The sequence below is a fragment of the Cyprinus carpio genome, chromosome B20, assembly GCF_018340385.1.
Source record: "Cyprinus carpio isolate SPL01 chromosome B20, ASM1834038v1, whole genome shotgun sequence".
Classification (NCBI taxonomy): domain Eukaryota; kingdom Metazoa; phylum Chordata; class Actinopteri; order Cypriniformes; family Cyprinidae; genus Cyprinus; species Cyprinus carpio.
Genome location: NC_056616.1, coordinates 16828699 through 16842789, shown reverse-complemented (window position 1 = coordinate 16842789; position 14091 = coordinate 16828699). Strand labels below are relative to the sequence as shown.

The window sequence follows — 14091 nt, the reverse complement described above, 5'->3', positions numbered from 1 at the left end:
TGCAGCTAATTAAATTACCTCATCATGTGATTGCAATATATTGCAGTCTTAACGGATTTAGAATAATATTAAACTTTTATGACCAGTTCTCCACCATTTTCTCAATACATAGATAGCTACATACTGATTTAAATAATTGAGTAATCGCAGTATTCACAGTGAATCGGTCAGTAGTACAGTGGTTGTGGTGTTCTGAACTGATCACAGAACAGCGCTGAGCGTCGCTCGCAACTCTACGTAACGTTACACACTGACTCCATTTTGTGTGAGGGGCTGTTCGCACTTCGCACTGACACGACACGTTCAGAGGAGAAACATCAAGTAGAGGTAACGTTATGTACCTGAGACAGTGCATCTTCACACTTGCTTATAAGCGATGTATTGTTTGAACGACTGTATTTTGTGCAGCGCTTTCGCAGTTAATGAGCGCTCGCTGGATGTGGGTCGAGGCCTCGAGCCATTATTGTTGCAGAAATGCGTAACAGTTAACGTTAGGTGTTTGACGCTTGCAGAATGGAAGGTTAATTATATTACTGTTGTTGTAACTTCTTGTTTTAAGGAGGATGAGTGGTTGTCGTATTTTCATCGGTCGATTAAACCCGTCTGCTCGAGAGAAGGACGTCGAGCGGTTCTTCAAGGGTTATGGAAAAATCAGGGACATTGACCTGAAAAGAGGCTTCGGATTTGTAGTAAGTCTTGCCTTTTGTAGACAATTTAACAACATTGTAATATTTATGGCTTTATATTCTTTAATCCGTCATTTATTCCTGTGGCAAAGCTACTACTTCAGTCTTCAGTGACACAGGATCCTGTTGGAATCATTATAATATAAAGATTTGGTGCTCAAGAAACATTTCTAGTATCAATTTTTGTAGAAAAAGTACTTCTTTCAGAGAATGTTGATTAATAGAATGTTTAAAAGAACAATTTGCAATTTGAGTAAACTAAGCCGTTAACAGATTTGAATTTTATGAATATTAAATAAGTACTTTTAAGTAAGAGTAATTAGGAAAAATAAACTAGAGATCAAGAATGGCAACACGTCACTAAACCTCTGTGGTATATAATATTCACATGTAAATCTTTCACTGTTTCTTGCAGGAATTTGATGATCCGAGAGATGCAGAAGATGCTGTTTATGAGCTTGATGGAAAAGAGCTCTGCAATGAGAGGTATATTTTTAATCAGTTTCTATTTTTATATTGTTTTTTTTCCATTCAAATGATTTCAAAACAGCTTTAATTAGCTCAGTGAGCAGACCAAAAATACCAAGGGTAAGAAAAATCTCCCTAAGAATGTTTCAGGAGAGGAAAAGATGAATCCTTGGAGAGAATTGAGACTTAGCAGACGCAGACTCATGTATGAGAGATGTTTTGATTGTAGGGTGACCATCGAACATGCCCGTGTCCGTCTGCGGGGGGGCCGAGGCCGAGGTGGCAGTGGAGGACGTTTTCCTGGTCGGTATGCTCGTGGCTCCCAGGACAGCCGGAGGTAGGGGTCAATCCTTGTCGAATATTCAAAAGTTTGGTTCAGTAAGATTTATTTATTTTTTTATTTGGTGAGAATTTAATAGCTGTAGTCAGCAAGGATGTTTTAAATGGATCAAAACTGGCAGTAAGTACCTTTACATTGTTACAAACCAAGCACCAAATCATATTAAAATGATTTCCGAAGGATCATGTGATAATGATCCTGAAAATGCAGCTTTGCCATAACAGGAATAAAAGACATTTTAAAATATATTAAAACTAATATATTTTAAGTATAAATATTTCACAATATTACAAATTTTACTGTAATTTTACAGTCTTGGCGAGCATAAGAATTTTTTTCAAATCTTGCTGACCCCAAAACAATAGATTAAACAATAGATTATATAATGTGTGCACAGGTATGGTTCAGTTAAGTCCTATTTCCTGCATTAGAAATAAGTCAATAACTCTGTGTTTGACCTGTCAGGAATCCTCCACCAATGCGCACAGAGAATCGCCTCATTGTGGAGAATTTGTCATCGAGAGTCAGCTGGCAGGTGAGTGTTCAATGATTTCTTGTCAAGTTTTGGTGAGTCAGTTATATTCCCAGTCACTGCAAATGACAGAAAATAAGGATTTCCTTCATAGAATATGTAGAGTTATATTAATTTAATAGCTTTAACTGTCCAATTAAATGTAAATCAGTGGCAAAAATTGTCATTCTGAGATGAAATTCAAATTCAAGGTCATATGATAAATACTCCATTAGTGCTAGAGAAGAGGAAACGGTAAGGCTAAGTCACTTTGCCTCTGTTTTAACCAATTGTTCACCCCTCTATTTGCCAGCCTGACTGTTGTGTCGTATGGAAGAGCTCGCTAATGGTGGAGTTAACCCCTACAGGGCCCCTCTCTCTGCTTAAGCCACTCCCATTGTGCCCCACGCCTAGTTGACCTCCGCCGATCGCATGACAGCTCTCTGTGAGTGATGCCCTCTCCCTCTAGACGCAGCGGCTGCCGCTACAAAGCGCAGTTTGTGACGGTGCCGAGCTGAAAGAGAGAGAGACAGAGAGTGAACGCGAGAGAGAGAGAGGGGCAGAAAGAGAGCGAGAGAAAAAAAGAAACAGAGCATACGCAGTCAATCGAGGGGTTCGGTAATTTGAGAGGCTTCGATCGGTATACTCCCCCACCCTGCTCTCTGGTGGTCCCGAGGATAAAATCTCCAGGTTATGGCCCCGGCCCGATGGGTACGTTCCCAGGTATTAGTCTGTAATCTCTTCCTCGCTGTTCACGCTCAGTGCCTTTGAGGGGACGGCACAAATAGGGTACGATCGATGGAGGCAAACCCTGTGCTCTACTACACTGTATACACTTGTGTTTTGGTAAGAATGCATCTGCCATGTAAATGTACATTTTATCAAATGTGGGGCCCTTTTTTATGAGCTGCTCCATGTATTTCCTCTGCTAGTCTTGTAGTACGGGAGTCCGGGAATGTTACAGCATTGCAAGCCGAAAGTATCTTTGATTGATACGCCACCACCTTTTCATTCCATTTTGGCTGATGAGACACTGAGGTCTTTGTGTTTACACCACGTTTAGAGGCCAGGGTTGGCCTCACAAAGCTTTGAATAGAGATTTATAAGACTGTGAAATGTGGCAGGTTCACTCCCCCACAACACATTGTGATTCAAAGGTGTTAGCTTGGTTTTCACATTTCTTTTCTGTCTGTTGATTACTAATCGCTACACAGACCCTACACTTTCTGTTGATATGCATGTGCCGAAATTTTCTTCAGCCTGATTTGAATGTTTCTGTGGAACATATTGAACACGATCCAGGCTTGAGCATGAGCTGAGAGATTCTCGGACCCCAACTTTGATAGTTCAGTTAATTTGATTCTTCATAAAACGTGTAAAAACCATCAAGTTGCTTAGCTGAGTCAAAATGCTGGTGTACTGTGTGTAGGACTTGAAGGATTTCATGAGACAAGCTGGAGAGGTTACGTTTGCAGATGCCCATCGGCCAAAGCTTAATGAGGGGTGAGCTGGCTATTTTCTTTCCTGTTACTCTCCCTGCTGAACTGTTTTTGCATGAATCTGGATCGCTACTGTACTGCTGTTTTGTGTAATATTTTCATCTTTCTACAGTGTGGTTGAGTTTGCTTCTCATAGTGATCTAAAAAATGCCCTGGAGAAGTTGTCTGGGAAGGAGATCAATGGAAGGAAAATCAAACTTGTTGAGGCGACCAGGAAAAAGTGAGTTGTTAGTATTTTTAGCTGTCTGTTAATGTTTAACGTTTATTAGTTTTATATGTATTATTAATGACATAAATGTAATATATAATAGTGTATAAAATATATAGACATAAGTATATAATATACAAGTAAATGCATATAAAATATCATGAATTATCATAATTGTTTCTATTATTTCTTTAAATGTATAGACGTAAGTATAATATACAAAGAAATACATATAAATTAATCATAAATGTTTCTATTCTTGTGTTATTACTACAAATATTTGCATATAAAATACTGTTAAAAAGTTTGGGAAATTAATGTTTTTTTTCCACTGAGGATGCATTAAATTGATCAGAAGTTACAGTAAACATTTACAATGTTACAAAGGATGCTACATACAAATTCTGTTCTTTTGAACTTTCTACTTTTCAAAAAATTAAAAAAAATGTATCATGCAGCACAATTGGTCTCAACACTGATAATAAGAAATGCCTCCTGAGCAGCAAATCAGCATATTAGAATGATTTCTGAAGAATCATGTGACACTGAAGACTAAAGTAATTCAGCTTTACTTCACAAGAATACATTTTAAACTATTTTAAAATGGTTTTATATTGTTAATTGTTTAAATTGTAAATTTCACAATATTGCAGTTTTTACTGTTTTTTATCAAATAAATGCATTGTCGGTGAGCGCAAGAGACTTACTGTCTTTTATTAAAATTTTTATAAAAAATCTTACTGACCCTAACATTTTGAAGATTAAGTGATCGTTTGATTTTCTGTTGTCTTATAGATCCAGAACTCGCTCTCGTTCAAACAGCTCATCCCGTTCTCGTTCCCGAGGGCGCTCCACATCACGTTCTCGTAGCCGCTCCCGTTCCCACAGCCCCAAATCAAATAACCGCTCCAGAAGTCGGTCCCGTTTGGCCAGTGCTTCTCCTGTGCGGCCCAAAGAAGCACCACGTGCTGAATCAGCATCACCGCCGCCCCCAGCACAGCGCCCCCCACCGTCCCGTTCCCCGTCTGCTGACAGTCGTCATTAGCCTCCGCTGCCCTGTGTGCTGAGAGATGTGTCTGTGGTCAACACTGCAAGAGGCTGATGAAGTTAGCAATATTGCGCCATCTTTGATCAGTTTAGGTCCTGTAAGTGGAGAGACAGCCTCTCTACATGCCAGGAGTTTCACAGCACGGGCTCGGTTGCTAGTTTAAAGGCATTTGACAGGAGAATCGCATTCAATCAGGAATATACTGCTCTTTTGGTTGTTGTTTTTTTAAGTTCATGTCTAAAATGGGTATGTGGTTGTTATTTTTATCACTATATAAAGAGTGAGGTTTGATTGATGTTGAGTCTTTAATTGTATAAATATATTTAAGGACGAGCCAGTAAATGTGATTGTTTTCAATTAGTGCGACCCTATGATGTGTGTTGAAAATACTGAATTAGGATTCAATACATAGTATGACTCATGACAAGAAGACCAGAAAAAGTGCTTCATGAAAGGCTGATAAGAATATGAATTTCAAGTGCAAGAACTGCCACACAAAATGAGGTGCAAAAACAAAATGAACAGCCATTTCATATCCTACATATATAGTAAAAGGAAGTTTCTAATACTTTGCGGGTCTTTCAGTGTTTTATGAAAAAGCCTGTGCCGTTTGGGCCAGCGAACTGTATATTTTTGTTACTTCATGAATATACAGTAAGTGTGAATTGTTTGTAATGTGGATGCTTGAATTATAATCAAAGAATCGCCCAAGTTCCCTCCACGTTGCATGACAAAAGAGATCTTTTCATATTTGTGAACCCCGTATCATATACACCCTATTCATATGCATTTAATTTCTCACTGTGGATACACATTTCAATGTTGCATTAGTTTGTAGGAGTAAATTATGCTTTTTTTGCAATGCATAGTTTCTTTTATTTAACAATTCAGGATATGATTTTAATGTCATTTCTGATGCATCATGTATTCCGGTTTTATGTAAAAATCTGTTTTAGTCTGGATATGTTTTGATGCATGTGTTACCGTTCTGTTCCAGGTTACAAATATTACACATGAAAATGTTTTTGAACATTTACAGAGTTTGTGTAGCACTGTTAAAAATGAATAAATTACTGAAAAACTGTTAGTAATGAGGTCAGTCATTTCCAAAATGAAAATCACAATCTGAAACGGTAATGACATCACAGTACAACCTTAAACAAAATGTACAATCAAATAGCATTTTACATACATTGCTCAAATAATAAGTCAGTGTTCAAAATAAGACAGTAAGTGGTTTATTAATGCATTGTCTAATATGAGGTTACACAACAGTACAAAAGTAACTGCTTTTCAGTAGTCTTAAAACAGGTGCAATATTTTTGAAACTGAAAGTGTTCTTTTTTTTAACTATTCAATGTGTTTAAGCCATAAAAATATGTTTTCAATTGTAAAAATACCTTTATTCTAATACATTTGTACAGTAAAGTTAACTATTTTTAACATACTCTGAACTAAAACTGTTTGGCATTATGCACATGTTTTTAAGGAGGAACAACAAAACATGTAGTTGTTCCTTCATATTGTTTATCATTCCCCCTGGCCCCAGCATGCATGGTACTTTGGCCCTAAATTCCTTGAGTCCATTTTGAGCTTCATAAGCACTACGGGGGTCCTCAGATGTCACTGTAAGAGGGCCCATTGGTTTCTTCAGCTGCTCTTTCCACTGCTGTGTACTCTTCTGTTTCTGTGTAAAAAGAGAAGTTATTTTTAGAATTTAAAGACAGACTACAGACTAATAATACAGTATTTTATTTTATTTTTAATTTATTTAAAAAAAAATAGCAATTAAATACTTATTTCGGTTGTTAGGTTAAGTAGAATTTTACAAATATTAAAGTAATAGTTCACCTGTTGAAGTAATAGTTTCCTGAAATGTACTCATTCTCAGACCATTCAAGATGTAGATGACTTTGTTTAATCATGAGAACATATTTAGAGAAATTTATCATTACATCACTTGCTCACCAATGAGTGAATGGGTGCCATCAGAAAGAAGTAATCCACACAACTGTAGTCCATCAGTTAACGTCTTGTGAAGCAAAAAGGTGTGTATTTGTGATCAAATGTTTTTTTTTCATTTAAATTGTTGCTTCCAGCTAAAATACAAGTCCTCCATCCATAAAAATTGCTTTCTCCAGAAATGCATACAGATGAACCACTGCCTTCAAGTGAAAACAGGCCAAAATAGTTCTACACGAATATGTTAGTGGATTTAAAGTTGTTTTTTCTTTTTTCTTTTTTTTTTTACAAATGCATAGCTTTTCATATTTACAAGAAATTGATTGACGGATTAGAGTTGTGTTGATTACTTTTTGATTATTGAGATGTTTTATCAGCTGGACTCTTATTCTGACGGCACCCATTCACTGCAGAGAATCCAATAGTGAGCAAGTGATGTAATGCTAAATTTATCCAAATCTGTTCAAATGCAGAAATAAAAAAAACATCTACATCTTGGATGGCCTGAGGGCAAGTAAATTTTTAGCATTGCATAACATAAGTTTATACAGTTGATTTACCTTTTAAGGATGGTCTCAGTCTCTGATGGCATCTGAATAGGACTATGAGGATAAGTGCCTCGACTATCTGGAACACAATATAAATGACAGGGAAGAAATACAGCTGACCAATGAGCTCAGCAGGGAAGGCCACCTTCAGGATTGTGGTACACAGCTGAATGTTCTGACAACCCACCTCCATAGAAACAGTCCGTCTGCAACTGAGGAACAAAGGACAAATGTGAACATGATACTTATGAAAACTGCACTGTGACTGAAAAATAAATCAATCTGGCTGATTATCTTGATAATGTATTTGGATCTCAGCTAGAAACATTTCAATTCCATATGGTGGACATACATACGGAGCATTCATGCTGAACAGAGTGGACAATATATATCCACATATGAATCCAGTCAGTGGCATCAATGCAGCTGTGACTATAATTTGATGGGATAGCACTTTGAAAATTTTTCCTCCATCAGATACACCAGCAAGAACACCAATGACAACACATGAGATCAGCAGAAGCACCAACCCAACCTACAAACCAACAAGAAAATAAATGCAGAACATGCTTATACAGTAATTGTTTATAATTTGTCTATGGCATGTAGCCATAGGATTTATACTTTACAATACAACAGTTTGCTTGGTCAAACAGCGTTCCAGATTTTTGATACAATAGTGTGTTCACTACATGGCAGAATTACCATAATTACCAGAGAAAAAAATTCCCACTTTACAAATTGTGATTAAGAGTTCTGTGAGGGCATAAATTCTTTGTAAACTATAAGTCGGAGTCTCGTAATTACGGTTATTCTGTGTGAGCCTGTGTTTTTGAGTTCCAGATCTGTTTGTGGTGAGGATTTTTTCATTGACTTTTTCTGTACTTTACACTGACTCACCAGTATGGCTACAAAACAGTGTGTTTATGAGTGGATCATAAATACTTTGTTCAAACGATTAATTCAAAAATGAATTCAGAAACAAAACAAGTAGCTGTCTTTATGAATGTGTAATTTAATCATTTACTCAACTGATTCTTCAAAAACGCTGATTCATTCAGGAAATAAACACCACTACCATGCTGAGGTGCATTTCCCAAAAGCAACTATGGTCACAAATTCCTTTGTTACCAATAGAGATCAACGGAACTTGTGACCATAGTTAGCTAGCAATGCTTTTGGGTCTGGACTTTGTCAGATCGTTTGGTTACTCATGTGTGTGTTTCTGTCTCGTGCAGTTTTCTGGATGTCCTGTTGTTCTTCCGTGCCTTGCAGTTGTCACCTACCTGTTTGCTGTGGACTCCTGGACTAGTCGGACTCCAGCTCTTTCATATTTGAAGTTGGATTACTTTCATCCCATGCAGCTCTACGCTACTGGGGAACTGCATGGGCTAGCTGATCATATCAAGAAGGAAATATTATTGTTGGAACTACCTACAGACCTGGATGGTCTCATAGCTCTGGCTATCAGAGTGGACAAATGCTTGTTGCAGCGTGATTGACAAGTTTCACGTTGGTTCATTCCTCCTACTACTGATGTTTCTGTTCCTTTTTCTAGTGATGCGGTCAGCCCGAAGTTCAATCCTGAGCCCATGCAGGTGGGCAGAGCTTGGCTGTCCCGGGAGAAGGATCATTGCCGTTCGGCTTGTCCAACTCACTGGCGGTTTTCCAGGCATTGGTCAATGATGTGCTGAGAGACATGGTAGATCAGTTCATATATGTTTACCTGGATGACATATTGATATTTTCTTCTCTCCAGGAACACATGCAGCACGTTCAGACGAGTGCTTCTTAGGCTGCTAGAGAATGGGCTTTTTGTCAAGGTGGAGAAATGTGTTTTTCACACAAACCTTGAATATATCAGGTCTGCTAAACATCTCAACTCTAGGCAAGCTCGGTGGGCTCTTTTTTTTTTTGCCTGTTTTGATTTTTCCATCTTTGACCACTCTGAACGCCAGACCGATCCTGCGTGCATTGCACCGGAGAGACTGTTTTTCTCTATGGTAACTTGGGAGAGTGAGTCTAAGGTTACGTTCACACTGCAGGCTGAAACGACCCAATTCCGATTTTTTTGCCTCTATGCGACCTGTATCTGATCTTTTCATGACAGTCTGAACGACACAGATCCGTTCTTTTCAAATGTGACCCAGGCCACTTGGGTATGTGGTCCTGAATCCGATACGTATCCGATCTTTTGAAATGCGACCTCCGTCTGAACGGCCAGGCCACATGTATCCGACCCGTACGTCATTGATACGCTACAAACATCATAATTCTGCGTTGAAGTAGGCGGGAACGAGAAGATAGAAGCCACTAACATCAGTATCCCAACACTCCTGGCTGCGACTCTGCACCCACACGTTTCTCTGTACCGACGTTGCTAACACTGCTCCACAAAACGCCATGGCCAAAAACCTTGCTCTCCTCCTTCTTTTTAATTTTCTTCTTAAAACGAGAAGATTGTAATTGTGCTGGCTCCGTTGGGAAAATAACTTTAATATTGCAAAAAGAGCTTTGCTGTTGCCTACACTGTTGTTGACATCCATGTTTAACGTTAGCTACTTCCGCAAACAACGAGTGACGTCGTGGGCCGTTGAGTACTCTTCTGCACATGCGGGTCACTTCTGGGTCATTTCACGTTCACACAGGAGATCAAAAAAGGTCGCATTTAATTGAAAATGTGAACGGCCTTGCAAAAACAATCGAATTTTTTCAAAAAATCGGAATTGAGCATTAAGCCCTGCAGTGTGAACGTAGCCTAAGGTCTGCAATGCTTTACAAGGAGTAACGCCTCCATCCGGGTTCCCACCAGGTCGTTTATTTTAGGGGTTACGGGCTGACGTCATCCGTTGGGGTCACACTTCTAAGGTCACTTGCCATGCAGGGGGTTAATCGTACCATCTTGGTGGTTAAACAATGGTTCTGGTGGCACTCCATGGTTCGTGATATTCGGGATTTTGTCTTGGCTTGTTCTGTTTGTGCAAGTTGTAAGACTTGCAATCGACCTCCGGACGGTGTCTTCCAACCACTGTCAGTTCCTTCGAGACCCTGGTCCCACATCGCATTAGATTTAGTCTCCGGATTACCTCCGTCTCAGGGGTACATGGTTGTTTTGACAATGGTGGACCGGTTCTTGAAGGCGGCTCATTTCATTCCCTTGCCCAAATTTCCATCAGCCAGGGAGACGGCGGTTACTGTCATTGATCACATCTTTTGCATTCATGGCCTCCTGAAGGACGTGGTCTCTGACAGGGGACCCCAGTTTGTTTCTAAATTTTGGAAAGTTTTGTCGGTTACTGGGGGCGAGTGTCAGTCTTTCCTCTGGTTTTCATCTGCAGAGCAATGGTCAAACGGAGCAGGCCAGTTAGGATTTGGAATGGGTGTTAGGATGTTTGGTGTCTCAGAACCCGTCCTTTTGGAGCCAACAGCTCTCTTGGGTGGAGTACGCACACAATTCATTGCCAGGTTCCTGCTATGGACATACTGGGTCACTCCCTTATCGATGATTACAGTTGGCAGGTAAGTTCTCCATTTAGTGCCAGGAGGCGCGCCTAGGGAAAGGGGTAATGTCACAGTTCACAGTATTCACTGGCCTCTTCTGGTCATTTTGTGTACTGCCACTGAGTTATCAGCTTCAGCTGTGGCTTGTCAGTGCTCCTACTTAAGCTCCCCGGGTTTGTCTTGTCTTTGTCAGATCGTTTGGTTACTCGTGTGTGTTTCTGTCTCGTGCAGTTTTCTGGATGTCCTGTTGTTCTTCCGTGCCTTGCAGTTGTCACCTACCTGTTTGCTGTGGACTCCTGGACTAGTTGGACTCCATCTCTTTCATATTTGGAGTTGGATTACTTTCACCCCATGCAGCGCTAAGCTACTGAGGAACTGACCATTTCTTGCATCCACGATTCCTTCCACCAGACTTCTGTGTTTACTCCTGTCTGCCTAATAAACTGTATTATCTGCATTTGCGATTGAACCTCTCATCATTTATCCTGACAGGTGGTGTATGAAGGACCGCTCACATCGAACTCTCTTCCAACCAAGCAGGTTTCTCTTAACTACAACACAAGCAAACGTTGACACTTGTTTGCCCTGAAAACAAAACTATCAATTACACAGAAATGACTGGATTTGCATGCAATATTTTGCAGGAAAAGGGTAAAGGTGGCCTCACTTTTATTCAGTGTTACCTCCTGTTTATTGAACTGTTGAATAAAAGCAGTAGCGCACTCTGTACATGAATTAGCACACACCTGGGTGATGATCTTAGAATACTGGGGCACTCGGTAGTTGATCAGGATCCCAATACCGCAGGGCACCAGGTTCATAATCATGGCAATAGTGATATTAGTGAAAGGAACATATTCTGCCAGGTTTGAGATACCCTGGCTGTACAGATAGAGCAGGAGGGGCATCATACCCAATCCCAGTGCCGTGGAACACGCGGTCATCACAATACTGAGAGAAAAATAGATCAAATTAAAAATAAGGAGATACTTTGTGCAACTATATGATGCCCTGTGTAACATGACAATAAGGCACTGGACAAACTTGGATATTTAACTCATAACTCTATGTATTAATGTGACAAACTAACTAACTATATATATATATATAACTATGTATATATATATATATATGTATACACACACACACTCTCTAAAAAATGCTGGGTTAAATACAATCCAGTACAACCCTGCACTGGGTGAAATATGGCTACAAATATTGCTAAACTTTCTAGCATATTATTGTTGCAGTAAGGTGAAGCTCGTCATTTTCTCCATAGTCTACTACTGGACAGTACTTATTTTCTCAAGAATTACCTGAGGTTCATGTCTCCCTCGAGGGCGAGAGCAAAGATGTTGGAGAGGTTTCCTCCCGGACAGCACCCACAAATTAATGCAGATAAGCTCTCCATAGGACTCAACTGAAACAACTTCGCAAAGCAGAAGGCTGTGAGGGGCATTATACCGTATTGAGCCCCAACTGCAATTGCCACCCCTTTGGGTTTGATGAGATAATTCTTGATCTTTGAGATTTCCATTGTGCATCCAAGAGACACCATGGTGATAAAAAGAATAACAACTGATGCCCAGCGGATAACCTTGTCTGCATTCTCATTGAATGCAGAGTATTTTGAGATGGTGATGTTTACATCACTTTCAAAGCTTGAAAAGTTGGATTTGATGGTTACATTTACAGTGACCACCATTTTTGAAGATGGTGATGTATTTTAAATGTTTTCATAAACTGTAAGAGAGAAGTGAGAGAAAGTTAAAGTGTCATGTAGTACATGTAGTCCAATAAACAATTACAACAAATGGTTATGTTTTGCAAAGTTTTTTTTAAGTTTGTTTTTGTAGAAAGATAAATCTCAAGCTTACCTTTGATTCATGCAGTTCTTCAGTGACTGTGTGGGGTCTTCTTGGAAAGCCAGTTAGAGAAAAGTGAGCCAGGAGCAGAGTGAGCCAGTTAGAGAAAAATAGTGGTTTCCTATGTGTCCTCTAAACTGGTGCCTTTTTTTTTTTCTTCTTTTTTTTTTTTTTCAATCACTTGTTAACCCTTTAAGGGCTGAGCTATTTATAACTTCATTTTTAATGTATAACTTACATTTAATATTACAATTTAGTTATTTCTGAATATAGAGAGTTGTACACACCTCAAAACAATGTACACTAGTAGGAACATAACAGTTATGACCAAACATGCATATATATAGAATTTAGTTTCAGCCTTTTCTCACACAGCTGTTACAAACAAAACAAGATCATTTTAAATTTTAAGTTTTTTTTTTGCCAATTTTCATACGTCAACACATATATTTGTTCTTCTACACGAAGTAATTAGTCAAATAGTTTTTTAATATATTATCTTACATATATTATGTTATATATTTAGCCTATTATAATATTTTTATAAAATTTCAAAAAGTGAAACTTTCATATATTCTAGATTCATTACAACATTTAAATTTTTTTTTTTTTTTTTTTTGATTAGAGCTTACAGCTCATGAAAGTCAAAAATCCAGTATCTCAAAATATAAGAATATTTCCTAAGATCAATCAAAAACAGGATTTGCAAAACAGAGAAGTTTGTGTTCTTTAAAGTATGTTCATTTATGCACTCAATACTTGGTTGGGGCTCCTTTAGCACAAATCAGTATCAGTGAGGTGTGGCATGAAGCTATCAGCCTGTGGCACTGCTGAAACACTATTGGGCCTTCAGCTTGTTTGTACTGTTGGATAGACTGTTTCTCATCTTTCTCTTGAAAATATCCCATAGATTCAATATGGGGTTCAGGTCAGGCATGTTGGCTGGCCAATCAAGGACAGTAATATCATGCTCAGCAAACCACTTGGAAGTGGTTTTGGCACAGTGGGTAGGTGCTAAAGTCCTGCTGGAAAAGGAAATCATAAATCTTGTCAGCAGATGGAAGCATAAAGTGTTCTAAAATCTCCTGGTAGATGGCTGCATTGACTTTGGACTTGATAAAACACAATGGACCAACACCAGCAGACGTCATGGCACCCCAAATCATCACTGACTTTGGAAACTTCACACTGGAGTTCAAGCAGCTTGGATTCTGTGCCTCTCCAGTCTTCCTCCAGACCTTGATTTCCAAATGAAATGCAATATCTGAAAAGAGGACTTTGGACCACTGAGCAACAGTCCAATTCTTTTTATCCTTAGCCCAGGTAAGATGCTTCTGACATTGTTTCTGCTTCAGAAGTGGCTTGGTAGCCCTTTTCCTGAAGATGGCTGAGCATGGTGACTCTTGATGCACTGACTTTAGCTTCAGTCCACTCCTTGTGAAGCTCTCCCAAGTG

The 14091-nt window shown here is 39.1% G+C and overlaps 2 protein-coding genes across 5 annotated transcripts; one reads left to right on the top strand and one right to left on the bottom strand.

The window, feature by feature from the left end:
• The first annotated feature begins 167 nt into the window (after positions 1-167).
• On the top strand, positions 168-5847 carry LOC109062225 (serine/arginine-rich splicing factor 5-like). Its single transcript, XM_042746159.1, has 8 exons — positions 168-327; positions 560-689; positions 1102-1172; positions 1384-1491; positions 1960-2029; positions 3435-3508; positions 3617-3724; positions 4508-5847. Exons 2-8 carry the CDS (start codon positions 564-566, stop codon positions 4755-4757), a joined length of 807 nt encoding a protein of 268 aa, XP_042602093.1. The 5' UTR covers positions 168-327; positions 560-563; the 3' UTR covers positions 4758-5847.
• A 77-nt stretch (positions 5848-5924) lies between these two features.
• On the bottom strand, positions 5925-13062 carry LOC109062175 (sodium/bile acid cotransporter-like). 4 transcript variants are annotated; one of them, XM_042746157.1, is made up of 7 exons: positions 12649-13061; positions 12088-12514; positions 11518-11722; positions 7623-7805; positions 7458-7482; positions 7283-7349; positions 5925-6447 (listed from the first exon to the last, which is right to left on the bottom strand). In XM_042746157.1, exons 2-7 carry the CDS (start codon positions 12474-12476, stop codon positions 6411-6413), a joined length of 906 nt encoding a protein of 301 aa, XP_042602091.1. In that variant the 5' UTR covers positions 12477-12514; positions 12649-13061; the 3' UTR covers positions 5925-6410. The 4 variants fall into 4 exon arrangements, with proteins under 4 accessions (XP_042602091.1, XP_042602090.1, XP_042602089.1 ...); XM_042746156.1 differs by having other exon boundaries at positions 7627-7805; positions 12649-13060; XM_042746155.1 differs by having other exon boundaries at positions 7283-7482; positions 7627-7805; positions 12649-13048.
• Between the last annotated feature and the right edge of the window lie 1029 nt (positions 13063-14091).